Source organism: Anomaloglossus baeobatrachus, chromosome 4, assembly GCF_048569485.1.
Source record: "Anomaloglossus baeobatrachus isolate aAnoBae1 chromosome 4, aAnoBae1.hap1, whole genome shotgun sequence".
Classification (NCBI taxonomy): domain Eukaryota; kingdom Metazoa; phylum Chordata; class Amphibia; order Anura; family Aromobatidae; genus Anomaloglossus; species Anomaloglossus baeobatrachus.
The window spans coordinates 168,701,828-168,723,703 of NC_134356.1; the positions used below are offsets into that span (position 1 = coordinate 168,701,828).

The 21,876-nt window shown below is 49.5% G+C and overlaps 1 protein-coding gene across 1 annotated transcript in view; it reads left to right on the forward strand.

Annotated features, from left to right (window-relative positions):
- The first annotated feature begins 200 nt into the window (after window positions 1–200).
- HSPA4 (heat shock protein family A (Hsp70) member 4) overlaps window positions 201–21,876 on the forward strand; it is a 102,261-nt gene continuing 80,585 nt past the window's right edge. Inside the window, exon 1 of the mRNA XM_075344583.1 lies at window positions 201–442. Coding sequence (XP_075200698.1) covers window positions 336–442 — 107 coding nt within the window. The 5' untranslated portion in view covers window positions 201–335. The remainder of the gene's footprint in view (window positions 443–21,876) is intronic.

Consider the following 21,876-nt stretch of genomic DNA (forward strand, 5'->3'; position numbering starts at 1 on the left):
CGAGGCTCCGCCCCTCCCCCTTCAAAGGAAAATCGTAGCGTGAGGAGGCCGCCTAGTCACCAGGCGCCTCCCGCTCCTTCCAGTGACGTTTGACTTTGTCATACGCTGATTGGTCCAGCTAAGGCGCAAGGAGGAGCCCATTGGTTAGGTTAGACCGAGGTTATGACGTAGGGCGTATCGCGATATTTGCCGGCGCTGTTCTTTCCTTTACTCCTCCTTTGACAGCGAGATCTTTCGAGATCTTCCAGGGCTCCATTCATCTCCCGTGGTGGAGTGTAGTGCGGCCAGTCTCCGCATTCCCGTGCTGTCCGCTGCCAGTGTGTCGGGCCGCAGTCATGTCGGTGGTAGGAATCGATCTGGGCTTTCAGAGCTGCTACGTAGCGGTCGCCCGGGCTGGAGGAATCGAGACTGTGGCGAATGAGTACAGCGACCGCAGCACTCCGTGAGTATAGCCGGCGCCGCCATGCTGCCTGTCAGCCGCACATGTCCGCGCACCGCTCCGCCCGACCCTGTGGATCCTGCCCGCCAGTTCCTAATGCCCCGCATCTAGTGCTCACCGCTGGGGCGCCATAGGCAGAGCATTGTATCTGATGCATCGGCCTCATTCTGCAGGACAGCCGTACTGTGGAGCCGGACATGGCAGCGGATGGATGGTCCACAGAGGGGGAAGAGAACATATATAAGGGGGCATATAGAGGACTGGAGGAAAGCATGGAGGTATATAAGGGGGCATATAGAGGACTGGAGGAAAGCATGGAGGTATAAAGGGGGCATGCAGAGGACCGGAGGAAAGCATGGAGGTAATAAAGGGGGCATACAGAGGACCGGAGGAAAGCATGGAGGTATATAAGGGGGCATATAGAGGACTGGAGGAAAGCATGGAGGTATATAAGGGGGCATATAGAGGACTGGAGGAAAGCATGGAGGTATATAAGGGGGCATACAGAGGACCGGAAGAAAGCATGGAGGTATATAAGGGGGCATGGAGGTAATAAAGGGGGCATACAGAGGACCGGAGGAAAGCATGGAGGTATATAAGGGGGCATACAGAGGACCGGAGGAAAGCATGGAGGTAATAAAGGGGGCATGCAGAGGACCGGAGGAAAGCATGGAGGTATATAAGGGGGCATATAGAGGACTGGAGGAAAGCATGGAGGTATATAAGGGGGCATATAGAGGACTGGAGGAAAGCATGGAGGTATAAAGGGGGCATACAGAGGACCGGAGGAAAGCATGGAGGTGTATAAGGGGGCATATAGAGGACCGGAGGAAAGCATGGAGGTATATAAGGGGGTAATACAGAGGACCGGAGGAAAGCATGGAGGTATATAAGGGGGTAATACAGAGGACCGGAGGAAAGCATGGAGGTATATAAGGGGGCATATAGAGGACTGGAGGAAAGCATGGAGGTATATAAGGGGGCATATAGAGGACTGGAGGAAAGCATGGAGGTATATAAGGGGGCATATAGAGGACTGGAGGAAAGCATGGAGGTATATAAGGGGGCATATAGAGGACTGGAGGAAAGCATGGAGGTATATAAGGGGGCATACAGAGGACCGGAGGAAAGCATGGAGGTATATAAGGGGGCATACAGAGGACCGGAGGAAAGCATGGAGGTATATAAGGGGGCATATAGAGGACTGGAGGAAAGCATGGAGGTATATAAGGGGGCATATAGAGGACTGGAGGAAAGCATGGAGGTATATAAGGGGGCATATAGAGGACTGGAGGAAAGCATGGAGGTATAAAGGGGGCATGCAGAGGACCGGAGGAAAGCATGGAGGTAATAAAGGGGGCATACAGAGGACCGGAGGAAAGCATGGAGGTATATAAGGGGGCATATAGAGGACTGGAGGAAAGCATGGAGGTATATAAGGGGGCATATAGAGGACCGGAGGAAAGCATGGAGGTATATAAGGGGGCATACAGAGGACCGGAGGAAAGCATGGAGGTATATAAGGGGGCATACAGAGGACCGGAGGAAAGCATGGAGGTAATAAAGGGGGCATGCAGAGGACCGGAGGAAAGCATGGAGGTATATAAGGGGGCATATAGAGGACTGGAGGAAAGCATGGAGGTATATAAGGGGGCATATAGAGGACTGGAGGAAAGCATGGAGGTATAAAGGGGGCATACAGAGGACCGGAGGAAAGCATGGAGGTGTATAAGGGGGCATATAGAGGACCGGAGGAAAGCATGGAGGTATATAAGGGGGTAATACAGAGGACCGGAGGAAAGCATGGAGGTATATAAGGGGGTAATACAGAGGACCGGAGGAAAGCATGGAGGTATATAAGGGGGCATATAGAGGACTGGAGGAAAGCATGGAGGTATATAAGGGGGCATATAGAGGACTGGAGGAAAGCATGGAGGTATATAAGGGGGCATATAGAGGACTGGAGGAAAGCATGGAGGTATATAAGGGGGCATATAGAGGACTGGAGGAAAGCATGGAGGTATATAAGGGGGCATACAGAGGACCGGAGGAAAGCATGGAGGTATATAAGGGGGCATACAGAGGACCGGAGGAAAGCATGGAGGTATATAAGGGGGCATATAGAGGACTGGAGGAAAGCATGGAGGTATATAAGGGGGCATATAGAGGACTGGAGGAAAGCATGGAGGTATATAAGGGGGCATACAGAGGACCGGAAGAAAGCATGGAGGTATATAAGGGGGCATACAGAGGACCGGAGGAAAGCATGGAGGTGTATAAGGGGGCATACAGAGGACCGGAGGAAAGCATGGAGGTAATAAAGGGGGCATACAGAGGATCGGAGGAAAGCATGGAGGTAATAAAGGGGGCATGCAGAGGACCGGAGGAAAGCATGGAGGTAATAAAGGGGGCATGCAGAGGACCGGAGGAAAGCATGGAGGTAATAAAGGGGGCATGCAGAGGACCGGAGGAAAGCATGGAGGTATATAAGGGGGCATATAGAGGACTGGAGGAAAGCATGGAGGTATATAAGGGGGCATATAGAGTACTGGAGGAAAGCATGGAGGTATATAAGGGGGCATATAGAGGACTGGAGGAAAGCATGGAGGTATAAAGGGGGCATACAGAGGACCGGAGGAAAGCATGGAGGTGTATAAGGGGGCATATAGAGGACCGGAGGAAAGCATGGAGGTATATAAGGGGGTAATACAGAGGACCGGAGGAAAGCATGGAGGTATATAAGGGGGTAATACAGAGGACCGGAGGAAAGCATGGAGGTATATAAGGGGGTAATACAGAGGACTGGAGGAAAGCATGGAGGTATATAAGGGGGCATATAGAGGACTGGAGGAAAGCATGGAGGTATATAAGGGGGCATATAGAGGACTGGAGGAAAGCATGGAGGTATATAAGGGGGCATATAGAGGACTGGAGGAAAGCATGGAGGTATATAAGGGGGCATATAGAGGACTGGAGGAAAGCATGGAGGTATATAAGGGGGCATACAGAGGACCGGAGGAAAGCATGGAGGTATATAAGGGGGCATACAGAGGACCGGAGGAAAGCATGGAGGTATATAAGGGGGCATATAGAGGACTGGAGGAAAGCATGGAGGTATATAAGGGGGCATATAGAGGACTGGAGGAAAGCATGGAGGTATATAAGGGGGCATACAGAGGACCGGAGGAAAGCATGGAGGTATATAAGGGGGCATACAGAGGACCGGAGGAAAGCATGGAGGTATATAAGGGGGCATATAGAGGACTGGAGGAAAGCATGGAGGTATAAAGGGGGCATACAGAGGACCGGAGGAAAGCATGGAGGTGTATAAGGGGGCATATAGAGGACCGGAGGAAAGCATGGAGGTGTATAAGGGGGTAATACAGAGGACCGGAGGAAAGCATGGAGGTATATAAGGGGGTAATACAGAGGACCGGAGGAAAGCATGGAGGTATATAAGGGGGTAATACAGAGGACCGGAGGAAAGCATGGAGGTATATAAGGGGGCATGCAGAGGACCGGAGGAAAGCATGGAGGTATATAAGGGGGCATATAGAGGACTGGAGGAAAGCATGGAGGTGTATAAGGGGGCAATGCAGAGGACCGGAGGAAAGCATGGAGGTATAGAAGGGGGCAATGCAGAGGACCGGAGGAAAGCACGGAGGTATAGAAGGGGGCAATGCAGAGGACCGGAGGAAAGCATGGAGGTATAGAAGGGGGCAATGCAGAGGACCGGAGGAAAGCACGGAGGTATAGAAGGGGGCAATGCAGAGGACCGGAGGAAAGCATGGAGGTATAGAAGGGGGCAATGCAGAGGACCGGAGGAAAGCATGGAGGTATAGAAGGGGGCAATGCAGAGGACCGGAGGAAAGCATGGAGGTATAGAAGGGGGCAATGCAGAGGACCGGAGGAAAGCATGGAGGTATAGAAGGGGGCAATGCAGAGGACCGGAGGAAAGCATGGAGGTATAGAAGGGGGCAATGCAGAGGACCGGAGGAAAGCATGGAGGTATAGAAGGGGGCAATGCAGAGGACCGGAGGAAAGCATGGAGGTATAGAAGGGGGCAATGCAGAGGACCGGAGGAAAGCATGGAGGTATAGAAGGGGGCAATGCAGAGGACCGGAGGAAAGCATGGAGGTATAGAAGGGGGCAATGCAGAGGACCGGAGGAAAGCATGGAGGTATAGAAGGGGGCAATGCAGAGGACCGGAGGAAAGCATGGAGGTATAGAAGGGGGCAATGCAGAGGACCGGAGGAAAGCATGGAGGTATAGAAGGGGGCAATGCAGAGGACCGGAGGAAAGCATGGAGGTATAGAAGGGGGCAATGCAGAGGACCGGAGGAAAGCATGGAGGTATAGAAGGGGGCAATGCAGAGGACCGGAGGAAAGCATGGAGGTATAGAAGGGGGCAATGCAGAGGACCGGAGGAAAGCATGGAGGTATAGAAGGGGGCAATGCAGAGGACCGGAGGAAAGCATGGAGGTATAGAAGGGGGCAATGCAGAGGACCGGAGGAAAGCATGGAGGTATAGAAGGGGGCAATGCAGAGGACCGGAGGAAAGCATGGAGGTATAGAAGGGGGCAATGCAGAGGACCGGAGGAAAGCATGGAGGTATAGAAGGGGGCAATGCAGAGGACCGGAGGAAAGCATGGAGGTAGGGACAGGATGATAAGAGAGAATCTTATATATGTACTGTGTAATGGCCGTGTCTGACCGTACAGGGATATGGTCTGATAATACTGCGTCTCCTGGGCATAGGGGGGAATAAAACATTATACACACATTACAGTAGGCGATCATAGCTGATTTATTTTTTAGTTAAAATCTTTTTAAAAAAAAAAAAAAAAACAGGCAGTGATGTTTTACATCACAGAAAGAATGAGCTGTGATCCTGTCCTCTTTATTATTTTTTTGCATTCTCCCCAGCCCAGGAGATGTGGTATGATCAGACCATGTTACTGAACAGTCAGACACAGACATTACACAGTACATAGCAGCAGGGCACATATATAAGATTCGCATCACAGGAGCTGGGGTATTATCAGACCATGTTACTGAACAGTCAGACACAGCCATTACACAGTACATAGCAGGGCACATATAGAAGATTATCTCATCACAGGAGCTGGGGTATTATCAGACCATGTTACTGAACAGTCAGACACAGCCATTACACAGTACATAGCAGGGCACATATATAAGATTATCTCATCACAGGAGCTGGGGTATTATCAGACCATGTTACTGAGCAGTCAGACACAGCCATTACACAGTACATAGCAGGGATACCTATAGAAGATTATCTCCGCACAGGAACATTTTAAACATCAATTGTATAAATTATTCCGAGATCTATTGATTACATTGCGCTGTTTGTGGTAAATCCCCTGATGAGGGCTGGATGCTTTTCTCACAACACATGGCATTGTGGACTAGAGGCAGTCTGGAGATAGATGGATAACCGGTGGAGAAAGCTAACTATGATCACTGGGGTCCTACAGGCCCCCTTGTGCAGGACCGAAATAATAACCAATCACAGAAAAGGGGACAGGTGCGATCTCTGGGGTCCCACAACCATCCATGTGTATCATGACCTAACTAACCAATCACAGGGGAGAGAACACGTGATCATTAGGGGCCTAAGATTCTGCTGTTTCAGCTGCCTATTGCCCCCTAAACCCTGGTGATGTGATCCTGGGGTGCGGATGAGTTGCTATGGCAGCAGGCTTTGCTTAGTGCTCGGGTACTCCTTTTCATGCCACAATGCTGTGGTATTGCAGAACACTAAATGGCTCAAATGATCAGATGGGCAATTCTAATCTCCCACGGGGAACTTAAAGATAAAGTCCTGCTTTTTAAATAAGGAAATTAAAAAGTAATCACATTTGGTGTCACTATATCTGCACTAGATCAAAATTAGAGAACGTATGATCACCTGCTTTTATCAGAAATAATGTAATCTACATTGATCAACATTTGAAGGTTTTTTTGTAAGGCATACATCATGCCACTAGAACATTGTTTTACAAAAGATCCAAAGTTTATCAACATAAAACCTTTATATTGCCCAAAATGTGATGACCATAATTATAGAACAACAACAATGACTGCAGCACAGACAGATAACTAAATCTTCTGAAGGTAACAACAGTCACAATCAGTAGGACATGCACCGGCCGTCGCTGTGAATGACTTCAGCACATCTACAGCCACAGGACATCACTAGTCTCTCACACTGCTCTGGTGTGATTCTGGTCCACTCTTCTTCCAGTCTCTTCCAGATTTTTGTCTGTTGTAGGTTTCTTGTCCATATCTTAGTCACCAAGAACTTTCCAGAGGTTTTCTATTGGGTTTAGGTCAGCACTCTGGACGGCCATTTCATTGTTTCAATGTTTTCTGTTTAAAGGAACTGCTTTACCCATTTTGCTGTGTGACGGGGTATTTTCCTGCATGAAAATTGCTGGCTGGCTGGCTTAGTGATGAACACAAGTAAGGATCCTCGAGTTGTTGTTGAAGGATCTGATACACACTTGCCTTCACTTTGCCATGTAGCTGTGTGAGAGGTCCAACTCTCCCAAAACAACGACAGTTCCTCCACCACCTTTCACACTTTGGGTTGATTCTTTCCCCAGTTTGTACATGAACATAATGTTTCCCATCAGACACAAATACATTAAACTTGCTTTCATCACTAAAATGAACTGTGGACCACTTCTCTGTCCACACAACTTGCTCCTCACCAAAGGCAAGTCTCGCCTTTTGATTCTTTCTGCTAATGAGAGACTTAGTTACTGCAGAGTGGGCTTTCAATCCAAATGCTATTAAACGTTGTGACACTGTATGAAAAGGCAGATCCTTACCCTGGTCAGTGGTGAAGTATCTAGCAATTCCAGCTGTAGTGCTTAAACTACTACCCATGGAGATTCTCCACATTATTCTGTACTCTTTGCATTTGTCTTTCGAGGGTGACCAGCCTTCTTGGGGGACGTAAAAGAGTTCGATGTTGTAAAGATGCAATATGCTTGAAATCAGATTTAGAACGACCAACTTCTCTTGCTATGGCTGATAGTGTCTCCTCTTTGGTCTTCATCTGGACAACCTGCTGCCGGAGGGTTTCAGTCACTTTTGGAACAGCACACCATTTTTGCAAAGTCAGTGCAAACTGGAAAGTCAGGCTGCCAGTTACATAGGGTTTGTCAGATAATTAAGGAAATTAGGACCCGGTACCAGATTAACACCAATAATGTGCAGGTATCTGAAAGTGTTCTCTAATTTTGATGAGTGTTATTTTACATTTCTCTCATTTACATGTTTATTATGCGCTTTACAATAAATTAAATATATGAAATAAGCTTAAAATACTGCTAGTTTACTAATGTTAGGATATAATAACATAGGACTACACAATGACCTTAAGGATATGTGCCCACGCTGCGGAAAATGCGCGGATTTTGCCGCGGATTTCTCGCGGAAAAGCCGTGGATTTTCCAGAAATCTGCAGCACAGCTACTCACCAGCCATTTCTATGGCATTTGGGAAATGCTGTGCCCACGCTGCGGATTTTTCCGCAGCGGAAATCGTGCGGAAAAATCTGCAGCATGTCAATTATTGTTGCGGATTTGTCCGCAGGGTCCCATATACTTACCTGCCTCACCAAAGTCACTTTCTCTGTCCGGGGTACAGGAAGGAAGAGGTGGGCGGAGCTTGCACGAGCTCCGGTCATGTGACAGCCGGAGCTAGTTCAGGCCCGCCCACCTTCTCCTGCAGATGCTGAGAGTGACCCGGCTGCCGGAAAGCGAGGTGCTGCATGATGGAGGTAAGTATCCTCAATGCAGAATGCGCGCACCATATCCGCACGACATTCCGCAGCATGGAAACAGACAAAAGTTGTGGTGCTGTTTCCAGGGAGCACCTGCGGATATATCCGCAGGACACTGTCCCCGTGGGCACATAGCCTTACAGTTAGGAAATTGTGTGTTCTCTAATTTTGATCTCAAGTGTATAATAGTCCTGTCAAAACCTAAAATTAAAAAGTAACAGGTCTCAGAACCAAACATGTTCAGATCATATTTTTCTTAAATTAACATAAAAGCTTCAGGTTTGGTATCTGCATAATCCATACTAACCTGGAGAATAAGGCCCTGTGTGCACTTACCGGATTTTGCCGCGGATTTTCCGCGGATTTGCTGCATGTTTCGCTGCAGAAAATGTTCATAACATCTCTGCAGTGAATCACCAGCAAATCCTATGGAGAAAAAAAATCCTGTGCGCACTGGGCGGAATTTGACAGCTGCATGTTTTGCTGCGGGAATCCCGCAGCAAAAACAAGTGCATGTCACTTCTTTTCCGCACATCGCTGCGGGATTTCACTCCATTGACTCAATGTTAATCATGAAATCCCGCAGGGAATAACGCAGGCAGCAAATTCTGTGCGGTTCACTGCGTTTTCCTGCGTTATTCCCTGCGGTATTTCGCGGTTAACCTCCGGTAATGTGCATCGCTTGTCTGCGGTTTTGCAGGGAAGTGATGTCATTACAGGAAGAGGAAGCCGTGCAGAGAGTAAACACACACACAGATCACACACACACACAGACATCACAGACATAGACATAGACACAGGACACATAGAACACACATAGAAAGAAAACGGAAATATAGAAAACAAAGAACGTGGGCTCCGCTGCATATTTACCTTCCAGCCGAGGTAAGCACACAGCGGCGGCCCGGTATTCTCAGGCTGGGGAGGGAGAGGGGCAGGGTTAATGTCCCCCGCCTCACTCCCCCCTCCGGCAGCCGAGAATATCAGCCGCAGCTGCCCCGACACTGTCGCATGCATTATGCGGCACTACCGGCGTTTCCCCGGCTCTTCCTGCCACCGTGTAGCAGTGGCAGCAAGGTAATACAAGGGGTTAATGATGGTGGGGGACCACCGCCATTAACCCCAGGCTTGATCATGGCAGCGTCTATGTGACAGCTGACATGATCAACCCGTAAGTAAAGTGAATAAAACACAGACACCGAAAAATCCTTTATTTTAAATAAAACAAACAAGCCTCGTTCACCATTTTATTAACCCCTCCCGCACCAAAGCTCCGGCGTAATCCACAGGTCCTGCGCTGCTTCCATCCATCTGCGACTGACACAGACACAGCGCTGAATGAAAGCAGCAGACAGCAGAGGTAATTACCGGTCATTTCCCACGGCCGGTAATGTGAACTCACTGCCGACCGTGGGAAATGCAGCGATCTGTCATCTATCTATCCCTCTATCTATCCCTCTGTCTGTCTGTCTATCTATCCCTCTATCTATTCTTCTGTCTATCTACTATCTCAGGATTAAATGACTTTTTTTTTTTTTTTCAATGTGCTTTATTGCATTGAATGCAATAAAGCACATCCCAACCCGCACGCGGCAAAACCGCGGCAATACCGCGAATAATACAGCGGCAAACCGCATGCGGTTTTCGGGTGCGGTTTCCCGCGTTTTTTTTACCGCGGGTGCGGTAATCTTTGAGAGCATGCGGAATTTTCTCAAGAAAATTCCATTTCCCATTGCGCACAAGGCCTTAAGAGTCGTTCAGTGCCACAACACATACCGCAAAGAATCTCTAGGAAAGGTAAGAAAGTTAGGCTCTTAGATGGCCGGGCCCAGTCAGTAAGAGGTTAGTAGCCGGCCATGTTGACCTTACAGTATGTGCTGTACAACAGACCTTATATGATCCAGAAGTTTTATACAGACCTTTACTTTGTTAGCTGCTTTTTTTTTCTACAAGTCTTCCCTCACATAGCGACATCAGTCAATTGATTATGAATGCAACCCATTGTCCAAAGATGTTCTCCTAGCCTTGGAGGAGGGATGAGAGAAGACCTAAACCTATGAAATCTGGAAAAGTGACCATGTAACTGAGCATTCCATCCAATGGCCGCCCACTATGGGACATCCCCATAACGGTGACTCTGAGGAGCCATCACCTGGTGTTGGGATGTACCGTGTCTGTAGGCGTCCGATGCGGGGACTGACCATTACTGACAGCATGGGACAAGGTTTTATTCCAACTGTTATTATACGCTCCTATGTTCTGAATGACTTCCAGCTCCTGGATGTGTCTTGTTACCCGGCTGAGAGGGATTTTCCAGTGTTGTTTTCAGGCTGGTGGCTTTAGTGGAGTGTGGGACCTTCTGGTGCTCTGAGAATATTTAGAAGCACTTGTAGGGACATTATTCCATATAATAAACATCCAGATGGCAGTCAGTGATTGTCTAGAAGGTGCTGGTTTCCAGCACTGCGCATCCTAAGCTGTGGCAGCCTTTGTGTGGCCATGCAGAAGTGGTTGTGTGCAGCACAGTCTTACCTGCTCTGAGCACCACTACTACCTGTACATCACTTCTATTTGGTACCTATGGGATCTGTACATTTATCGCCCAACCATTATTATTATTTATTATTATAGCGCCATCAATTCCATGGCACTTTACATGTGAAAGGAGTATACATAATAGGGACAAGTACAATAATCATAAACAATACAAGACACAGGTACAGGAGGATAGAGGTCCCTGCCCGCGAGGGCTCACAGTCTACAAGGGATAGGTGAGGATACAGTAGGTTAGAGCTGATAGTGCGGCGCTGTATCAGACTGAGGGTTATGGCAGGTTGTAGGCTTGTTGGAAGAGGTGGGTCTTCAGGTTCCTTTTGAAGCTTGCCAAGGTAGGCGAGAGTCTGATGTGTTGTGGCAGAGCATTCCAGAGTATGGGGGAGGCACGGGAGAAATCTTGGATGCGATGGTGGGAAGAGGAGATGAGAGGGGAGTAGAGAAGGAGATCTTGTGAGGATCGAAGGTTATGTGCAGGTAAGTACCGGGAGACTAGGTCAGAGATGTATGGAGGAGACAGGTTGTGGATGGCTTTGTATGTCATGGTTAGTGTTTTGAACTGGAGTCGTTGGGCAATGGGAAGCCAGTGAAGGGTTTGGCAGAGAGGAGAGGTCAGGGAATAGCGAGGGGACAGGTGGATTAGCCGGAAACCATAGTTTAGAATAGATTGTAGGGGTGCGAGACTGTTAGGCTGGTTTCACACTACGTCTTTTTAACATCCGTTGAAAACGTTTTTTTAACGGAAGTACGGATCCTGCTTTTACAGCAAATAACGTATGCAAACGCATATGTTATTTTGCAGGATCTTGCACTGGATGTTTAGGGGCGGGCATTGGAGTCATGTGATCGGGAGTGAGGGTAACTAGACTGGGAGGAGGCTTCTGACAGCTGCAGACGCTGGTAATCAAGGTAAACATCGGCCTTGGATACCCGATATTTATCTTGGTTACGAGTGTCTGCAGCTGCTAGGAGCCGGGAGGGGGGAGAGAGAGAGAGAGAGAGAGAGAGACAGACACACTCTGGTTCTGGGCATGCTCAGTCCAAAAGCAGGATCCTGTCTATCAGCATGCAACGTTCACCTGCGTTTGCGTGCGTTATAGTCAGGATCCAGCAATTTGCAGTATTTGGACGGAGCTCAAAAACGCTACATGTTGCGTTTGTGAAACATGTTAAAATAACGCAAAAGGACGGATCCTGCGTCTAACGGACGCAAACGCACGCAAACGCAGGTGGACGCGAGTCCATTGAAAATGCATTGACATGAAAACGGATTTGCACAGGATCCGTACTTCCGTTAAAAAAACCTTTTCGACGGATGTTAAAAAGACGTAGTGTGAAACCAGCCTTAGAAGGGAGGCCACAGAGCAGGAGGTTGCAATAATTCAGACGGGAGATAAGGGCATGTACTAGGGGTTTTGCAGCTTCTTGGGAAAGGAATATTTATTACTTTCTGTAACATTATTGCATTTGCGCCGTTGTTGCTTGGACCAGGATGGGGCACATTACTACAGGATGAGGACCAGGGTGGGGCACGCTACTACAGGGTGGGGCACGCTACTACAGGGTGGGGCACGCTACTACAGGGTGGGGCACGCTACTACAGGGTGGGGCACGCTACTACAGGGTGGGGCACGCTACTACAGGGTGGGGCACGCTACTACAGGGTGGGGCACGCTACTACAGGGTGGGGCACGCTACTACAGGGTGGGGCACGCTACTACAGGGTGGGGCACGCTACTACAGGGTGGGGCACGCTACCACAGGGTGGGGCACGCTACCACAGGGTGGGGCACGCTACCACAGGGTGGGGCACGCTACCACAGGGTGGGGCACGCTACCACAGGGTGGGGCACGCTACCACAGGGTGGGGACCAGGGTGGGGGCACATTACTACAAGATGTTGGCCAAAATTACTATTACTGATAAAAGGGGGAAATGTGGTAGTCATGCATACAGATAAATATTGCTAAATGTGCTTACAAATATCTGATAAATCCACATATGCGGTCCATCATGGAAGATCCCAGCAGATAAGTCTTGCTTTGCTGGGTTTCTTAGCTATTGTTATCCTTAGGCCTACAGCATATCTGTTGTTTTTCTGTTTTAGTCTCTCTCATTATTACACTGCAAGGGGCAGACTGGCCTGCATGAATCTGTGAGTGATTAATACCATCTTTTATATTGAGACAAATTAATTATGCCCTTTTCGTTGATTATTTGACTTGAGACAGTGTTGGCACGTTTATCTCTGGTGACGGGTGCCATTATTGGCAACAAGAAATTTAGAGAGTGTAGGTGCAGTCGATGCGGAGCGGGGGGCATCCAAAAAATTGTGCATCTCCGCTAGGTAGATGATCGGGAGGGTATTATCAGCCTTAGGTTGTCACCCTCCCCTCCGCCTCCATGTGTCCTACTATTTACCATCAGCGGTTATCATGTTGTTGACAACGGCCCACATAAGCGATACCCCACTATCCATGCACTAGTTGAGTGTCTTTTGCACCCTGTTCACCTGACTTTGGTCTGAATAGAACTATATTTCTCTAGTCCCTTCCACGACAGCATAGGAGGTTGTCTCTCCACGCCCTAATTGGGACAGGAAGTTCAAGAGGTTTAAAAGGACCCTCCCATAGCCAGTGTCTTTCCTGTCCCCATGGGGCATGGAGAGGTTTTTTATTTTCTCCTATGCTGTGGTGGCCGGCGAACTACAGTATAATATTATTTTTTTTTTTTTTCTCTTTCCCCTGTTACCTTAAGCCGGACAGCATCGGTCGGGCCTTCACCACTCCTCCCTTGCTGTTCCCTCACGCTGTGGGGGACCACTGCTCCAGCCTTCCGGAGCCTCCTATGGGGTGATCCAGGCTGTTGAGCTCCCCGGCCGGCGTCCTCCCTGAGCCGCCGGCCGCTTCCTGCGTGCACGCTGCCGGAGCAATCCGGAAGCGCTCCCGGGGGCGGGTCTTGCGGACTTCCGGTTGAGCGCTTCCGGTTTGCGGAGGCAGCGTGGAGGACACGCCGACGCTGACACGGCCTGTCCGGGACCTGCTGCAGGAGGCGGGGAACATCACCAGTCGCTGGGGGGGGGCAGGCCTTTCCACAGGAAGGCTGCCCTGAAGGCATCAGACCCACGGTAAGGATTCTTCTGTGTGCACTGCCAGGTCTTCCTCTGCTTCTGCAGAGCCCAGCGTTTCCCCCTGCTTCAGAAGAGGCTGAGGGACGGTCCCTTATGCCTGGTTTCAGGCTGACATGGTGAGACAAGTGTGCAAGGCTAAGGAAACCTTGCCAGCAGTATACGTCTGTCCATTCCATGGGCTACTGGTGTGTGAGCTTGGGAGTTGAATCCCAGGGGACACTCCTGGATATTGCTGTATCGGGACATGGGCTGGCTGCCTGGTCTGCTGACGCTTCTCTGTTCCATGGAGTGGAGAGGGCAGGCATCGTGTGTATAGCCCGTCCCTTGTGCCAAGCTGCGGTCCATGTTGATACAGGAGCTTCAGGCCTCGCTGGCCTCCCTCCCTGCTGCTGACCTTTCTGCCACAAAAAAGCTACCTCCAGTCATCTGATCCTGAGGCTGATTCCGCCTCGGTGGGTCCCGATATAGGTTTTTCTCCGGGCCTAACCGGTCTTTTCTTTTCCCGGAGATGATTGGGGGATCTTAATGGAGCAGTTGGGTGCACTGTAGGGTTGGAGGATGAGTCCTCCCCTCCGTTAAGGGCGAGATGTTCGCGGGCCTGAAAACCACTGGGCAGGGGGGTTTCTTGTCCATGCTACTGTCCTCTGACACAGTTCCCCTGGAGAATTCCGGGTTGCTTTGGGAGATTCCCATGCAGGTGGCCAGGGTCGCTATACTAACAGCGCTTCCCCTTGCTGCCGATTACCAGCTTAGGAATCTGATAGTTGGGTAGTCAGAAGTCTCATGAAGAAGTCCTGGGAGGCTTCGTCATCTCCCATCGGGCCCATACTACCTCCTCTTAGGTCCCCCTGTCCCTCCTTTGGAGGCTCGACCAGTGGAGGCTCAATTTCCTGGGGCCTAGGGATGAGTTACTGGTATCCCTTCCCTTACTGAGGAAGGCTACTAGTTTGGCAGGTACCTCTGTGTAGTCGGTCCGCCTGGCTGCCAGGACCTCAGTCTTGTCTAACTCGGACAGACGAGCTCTAGGCTAAAGCTTGGAGTGGGGACTCTACTTCCACATTGCGGCTTGCTCCCGTCTGTTAAGGGGTGCTTAAGGGTTGGTCCTACCCTGGATGATATTCTGGACAGGGCGACTGATCGTCAGGCCTACCAGATACACCCTCCGGGCAACGGTCCTTTCCTCCCTCCCTCCCTTCCCATCCACGAAGTCCTCAGCATGACGAACAGTGAGTCGGCTCGGGGGGGGACGGCTCTCTGCTTTTCTTCCCCAGTGGCAGGCCTTCTCCACCTTGCCAGGGGTCCTACAAGCTCATATCAGAGGGTCTGTTGGTAGACTTCCAACCCCCCCCGCCTCCGCGTCACGGCCCTGTCGTCCCAGGGTTCTCAGGATCTCCTGGGCTCGATGATTCGGGTGTTATTCCATTCGGGGGTCGTTCTCTGTCCCGAGTCAGGAAGTAGGGGTAGGTCGCTACTCCGTTTCTGCCTTGTCAAAACACCATCTGGAGACGTCCGGCTTTTCATCTTTCTGAAGCGTCTCAAACCAGCAGGTCTGATACCGACGTTTCCAGAATGGAGTCGGTGAACTCTGTTGTTCCCCTGCTCGGTCTCCGCCACCTGTTGGCCTCGATTGCCTGAGGGGCGCCTAGTTCCAGGTGCCCTTCCATCCTTGTCTCAGGCAGTACCTCAAAATTGCGGTTCTGCACGGAGGGGCCATGCTTCATTTCCACTTACAGGTACTTCCCTTCAGCTTCTTTTCGGCTCCAAGACTCTTTTCAAGGGTCAGGGCTGAGGTGGTCACCTTCCTCCGTTGCGGAGTTGGCCTCAACCTGACAGGCATCCTTCCCCCAGAGGATCACAGATTGACGCTGCTGGGCAGACTCTCAATGTTCGGGGACAGGCGCGCCCGACCCTTCGAGGCGCTATATCGGGCCTGGGTTTTATGATGTCCTGCATTCCCTCAGTCTTGTGGGCTCCGGCCCACTCTCGTTGTATATGGGATCGTGTCCTGGTTCATTGGGTCGGGCTCCCTTCCTCCCTGAGCACCGGTTCGCCTGTCGGCACCCGTCTCCTTGTCCCTCCTCTGGTGTGTCCCTACAACCTGATGGTTGGGGTTGCCTGGACCCGGTCACCCATGGTTTCTCTGGCAGCCGATGCCAGCCAGAAGGGCTGGGGGGCTGGGGTGGAGAACTCTCAGTTCAGGGGGGCTGGAGCCCCTGGGTCGGCACCCAGTCCTCCAACTACCGGGAACTCGGGGTGGTCGGAGAAGCCTCCCCGCTGCCCAGGATCCCATCTGGGACACTCACGTCCAAGTCTACTGGGACAATGGCTCCACAGTGGCACATCTCCGCCATCAGGGCAGTACTAGGTCGGCGCCCTGAAGTCTGTGTCCTCCCGGATCTTCCACTGGGCAGGACAGTCCCTGCTATCCCTTTCTGCAGTCCATCTACAAGGATCCCTACGCCTTCAGGCAGACTTCCTGAGTCATCAGGATGTTCACCCAGGGGAGTGGAGTCTGGCCCAAGCGGTGTTCTGCTCTCTAGTGGCAAGGTGGGGTACTCCAGAGGTAGACCTCTTTGCTTCAGCAGGAAATTCGTGTCGCACCATTTGTCTCCCTGAACCCGCGGGACTAGGCGTTAGGGGTAGACGCTTTCGGCCACACTTGGTCCTTTGCCTCGCTTACGCGTCCCCCCTCTTCCTCTTCTCGCAAGGGCCCTGAGGAAGGTCAGAGACGAGGGGGTCCAACTATACTGGTTGCCCCGCTGTGGCCTCGGAGGGGTTGGTACAGCCTGGTCATGACTCTAGGTATGGACGGCCCAGTCCTCTTGGGTTCGGTCCCCAGCTTACTGTCCCAGGGTCCGATTTTCCATCCGGCTCCCCAGAAACTCAACTTGGCTGCTTGGCTTCTGAGTCCCGGGCACTGGAGGCCCAAGGGCTTTCTGACAATGTTGTGGCTACCCTACAGAAGACCCGTAAACCAGTGACTGATAGTATTTACAACAACATCTGGAAGAGATTTTCCTCCTGGTGTGGTTCTCGGCCTCCTGACCCACTTCGGCCTAGTGTTTCACAGATTCTGGACTTCCTCCAGTGGGGATTGGACTTAGGCCTTAGGCCTAGCGCCCTGACAGTCCAGGTGTCAGCCCTCAGTGCAGTCTTTGACACGGCTCTGGCAGATCATCGTTGGATCCGTCGGTTCTTTGTGTCCGCTAGTAGACTCTGTCCACGTCAGAGGTTCCTGACACCTCGCTGGGATCTCAATGTGGTCCTTCCGGACTGTCTCAGTCACCTTTGAGCCACTGTGCTCTTGTACCATTCGTTCTCTTTCTCACACGACTGCTTTTCTTGTGGCTATTACGTCTGCTCGCAGAGTTGGAGACCTTCAGGCTTTGTCTATTCGGGAACCTTACCTGACCGTCTGAGTTGACAGCATTGTTTTCAGCTGGACCCTTCCTTCCTTCCCAAGGTGGTTTCGGATTTTCACCGTTCTCAGTCCATCGTCCTGCCTTCCTTCTGTCAGTATCCTTGGACTCCGGGTGAGGAAGTGTTTCATTCTTTGGATGTCCGTCGGACAGTGTTGCACTACCTGGAGGTTACTGCTTCTTGGCGCCCTGATTCTAACCTGTTCATCCAGCCCTTGGCCGCAATAAGGGCAGGAGGGTGGCTAAGAGTACCGTCGCCTACTGGATTGTGCGGGCGATTAGGGATGCCTACCTCGCTCGGCATCTCTCTCCTCCTTCCGGATTCACGGCGCACTCCACCAGGGCTACCTCTGTCTCCTGGGCTGAACGGGCAGGGGCTTCCCCTGAGCAGATCTGCAAGGCGGCTACGTGGTCTTCCCTCCGTACTTTCACGAAGCATTATCGTCTGGATCTGGATTCCAGCAGGGATTTGGCCTTTGGCAGGAAGGTCCTGCAGGCTGTGGTCCCCCCCTAGGTATCAATTCTTTGGTATTCCTCCTATGCTGTCGTGGAAGGGACTAGAGAAATAAGAATTATTCTTACCGTTAATTCGATTTCTAGGACCTTCCACGACAGCAGGTAATTCCCTCCCCTTTTCTATTCCTATATTCATGGATATGTTGTACTTCTCATTTGCTATGGTTCTTTGTAAGACACTGGCTATGGGAGGTGGGAGGGTCCTTTTTAAACCTCTTGAACTTCCTGTCCCAATTAGGGCGTGGAGAGACAACCTCCTATGCTGTCGTGGAAGGTCCTAGAAATCGAATTAACGGTAAGAATAATTCTTATTTTAGTCTTTCTTGTAATTTATATTGAATTTTAACTTTATTAATCAAAGTATTGTTTTAAGAGGGTGTTTTTTGGACTATAATATTTGTAGCCACTCACCCCTACAGGCCTGCCTACTGTGGTCGCAGAGGGGCCAGATGACAATGGTTTTTACCCATTAAAGACAGTGTCTGCATTTGTGGGTCTGATGTATACCCCTGACTGCCATGTATTATACGGGACTTGTACACCTGACTAGTAACTGCAGAAAACATGTAAGAGAATGGTGGCAAGGCACAGAAATGCCTAATGCACCACGTCTTGTCAGGTGGCAATCTTCCAAGTCAGGATCAGTTTCTCATTGTGCTCCTCCAGTAAGCCTTTATCCCTTAGATATTTGACTCTCCAAATTACATCAGCACGTTTATGCAAAGCCGGGTCTGTGACCCACAAAATGACATGGTGTATACATGGTTAATTTGGCAGATCTCCTTCTACAACACAGTGACTGGTAGTATACTACAATTTATCACCTAAGATTTCATTGTGGTCCGACCTGTAAAATGTGATCACCAACATGGTAATCGTGGAGGTCTGCAGAGCTCGTGACAGTGTGTCATCTCTGAAGCCAGCCTGTAGTGGGTACGGAAAGTATGCAGACCCTTTTATATTTTTCACTTTGTTTCATTGCAACTATTTGGTAAATTCAAAAAAGGCCATTTTTTTACACTCTGCACCCCATCTTGACAAAAAAAAACCTGAAACGTAGAAATTTGTGCAAATCTATTAAACAAGAAAAACTGAAATATCACTTGGTCATAAGTATTCAGACCCTTTACTCCATATTGAGTAGAAGCAGCCTTTTGAGCTAGTACAGCCATGAGTCTTCTTGGGAATGATGCAACAAGTTTTTCACACCTGGATTTGGGGATCCTCTGCCATTCTTCCTTGCAGATCCTCTCCCGTTCTGTCAGGTTGGATGGTGAACATTGGTGGACAGACATTTTCAGGTCTCCCCAGAGATGCTCAATTCGGTTTAGGTCAGGGCTCTGGCTGAGCCAGTCAAGAATGGTCACAGAGTTGCTTTGAAGCCACTCCTTTGTTATTTTAGTTGTGTGCTTAGGGTCATTGTCTTGTTGGAAGATGAACCTTTGGCCAAGTCTGAGGTCCAGAGCACTCTGGAAGAGGTTTTCTTCCAGGATATCTCTGTACTTTTCCGCATTCATCTTTCCTTCAATTGCAACCAGTCATCCTGTGCCTGCAGCTGAAAAACACCCCCATAGCATGATGCTGCCACCACCATGTTTTACTGTTGGGATTATATTGGGCAGGTGATGAGCAGTGCTTGGTTTTCTCCACACATACCGCTTAGAATTATCACCACTAAGTTCTATCTCCATCTCATAAGACCAGAGAATCTTTTCTCATAATCTGTGAGTCCTTCATGTGTTTTGTTTTTTTTTTCTTTTTTTCAAACTCTATGCGGGCTTTCATATGTCTTGCATTGAGGAGAGGCTCACGTCGAGCCACTCTGCCATAAAGGCCCAACTGGTGGAGGGCTGCAGTGATAGCTGCATTTGTGGAACTTTCTCCCATCTCCCTTCTGCTCCTCTGGAGCTCAGCCACAGTGATCTTGGGGTTCTTCCTCTCTCACCCAGTTTGGCTGGATGGCCAGGTCTAGGAAGAGTTCTAGTGGTCACAAACTTCTTCCATTTAAGGATTATGGAGGCCACTGTGCTCCTAGGAACCTTGAGTACTGCAGAAATTCTTTTGTAACCTTGGCCAGATCTGTGCCTTGCCACAATTTTCTCTGAGCTCCTTGAGCAGTTCCTTTTGACCTCATGATTCTCATTTGGTCTGACATGCACTGTGAGCTCTTGTATAGACAGGTGTGCGCAGTTCCAAATCAAGTCCTATCAGTTTAATTAAACACAGGTGGACTCTATTGAAGGAGTGAAACCATCTCAAGGAGGATCACAAGGAAATGGACAGCATGTGACTTAGGCTACTTTCACACTTGCGTTGAACGGGATCCGTTGCATTGCATTGTGTGACGGATACAACGGATGCGTTGCATATAGTGGCACAACGGATGCTACGAATCGTACTAAACAACGGAAAGCTTTTTTTTTTTTTTTTTTTTTATTTATTTTTTCTTTACAGTTTTACCGGCAACAGACTATTGCGAACGATCAGCTGAGCGCTCTCACATGCCGGCGGCCGGGCGATCAGCTGAGCGCTCTCACATGCCGGCGGCCGGGCGATCAGCTGAGCGCTCACATGCCGGCGGCCGGGCGATCAGCTGAACGTTTGGCCACCAAGAAACAAAATAAAGTTTCTGTGATTTAAAAAAAAAAAAAAAAAAAATGCGCAGTGAAAAATAAAGGTTTCCGTTGCTCAAAAAAACGTTCCATGCTGCATTCCTTCCGCTGGATGCAGCGTCAAAATAGCGCTGTGTCGTCCAGCGGATGCAACGCTGACACTTGCATTACAGTGCATCGTCCATACAAGTGTATGGAGAATAGCGCAGTGTGTTAATGGACTGCGCTATTCTCCATAGTGACGGACTGCGCTGAACGCAAGTGTGAAAGTACCCTTAAATATGAGTGTCTGAGCAAAGGGTCTGAATACTTCTGACCATGTGATATTTCAGCTTTTCTTGTAGAAATTTTTGCAAATTTATTAAGTGTACATTAATGAGAAAAAAATGAACTTTTTTTTTTAATTTACCAAATGGCTGCAATGAAACAGAGTGAAAAATGTGAACTGTAGCTTCTGTGCAATTTGGACATGACCTGGACACCTTTTCATGCCATGTTCTTCCCAGTGCGGTTTGCTAGTCCGTGGCAGACGTTTCTAGCTGGATGTGACTGTTCACATTGGTGTCACGCTTTCTATTCTCTAGACATTGGAGCAGATTTTTAGGTTATCCCCTGCCCCATCCAATCAGTTAATTTTTTTTTTTTCTCCGCTCATTAGTCATTAGTGTTTTTCTTTAAAAGATCGTCTGTCAACAAGCGGCAGATCTTCATGAGCATGGATAGTTGGGTTTTTTTTTTTTTTTTTTTTTTTTTTTTTTAATCTGACATTTACTTTTAATACTATGATGTAAAGGCTGTGAGAAATGTCTGTGGCCTGTAGCCAAGTGATTCATTCTACTTGCCTGCCTCGACGGGTGAGCGTGTGCACAGACATGTGCAGCACAATAGCTTCTGACTGAATAGCCAGGCCTGTATTGCACATAGACCTCGTAATGGGCTTCCATTGTCCCATAGCCTGATAGTTCATCTAGTGAGAAATGCAAATGATGTGGGGCTCGGACTTCTGTGTCCTATCATTGCCAAAGAAATAGTATTTCATCATGATCATGATACATGAAACGCGTTGGTGATCAGTAACCTCGCTTCTAGGGACTGTAAATGTTGAAACAAAGTGTTAATTTTAACCTGTTTGGATCGAGCTGAATAAACCTACCCCCTTTTTTCCCCAAATTGATTAACCCCTTGCCATGTCCTCTGCTCCAGGCTCTCCAAAATCTAAAGATGACCTCCTGGGTGAGCCAGGGATTTCCTTTCTCACCAAATGAATGGGTCCCATTTCTTAGAACCATGCAGCGTTACTCTGGAGGAGCAACCAGGATTACTTCTGGGTCTTGCAGTTGACAGGCAGTGGGGCTCATTTACTAAGTGACGTGCTACGATTCTGGCCTA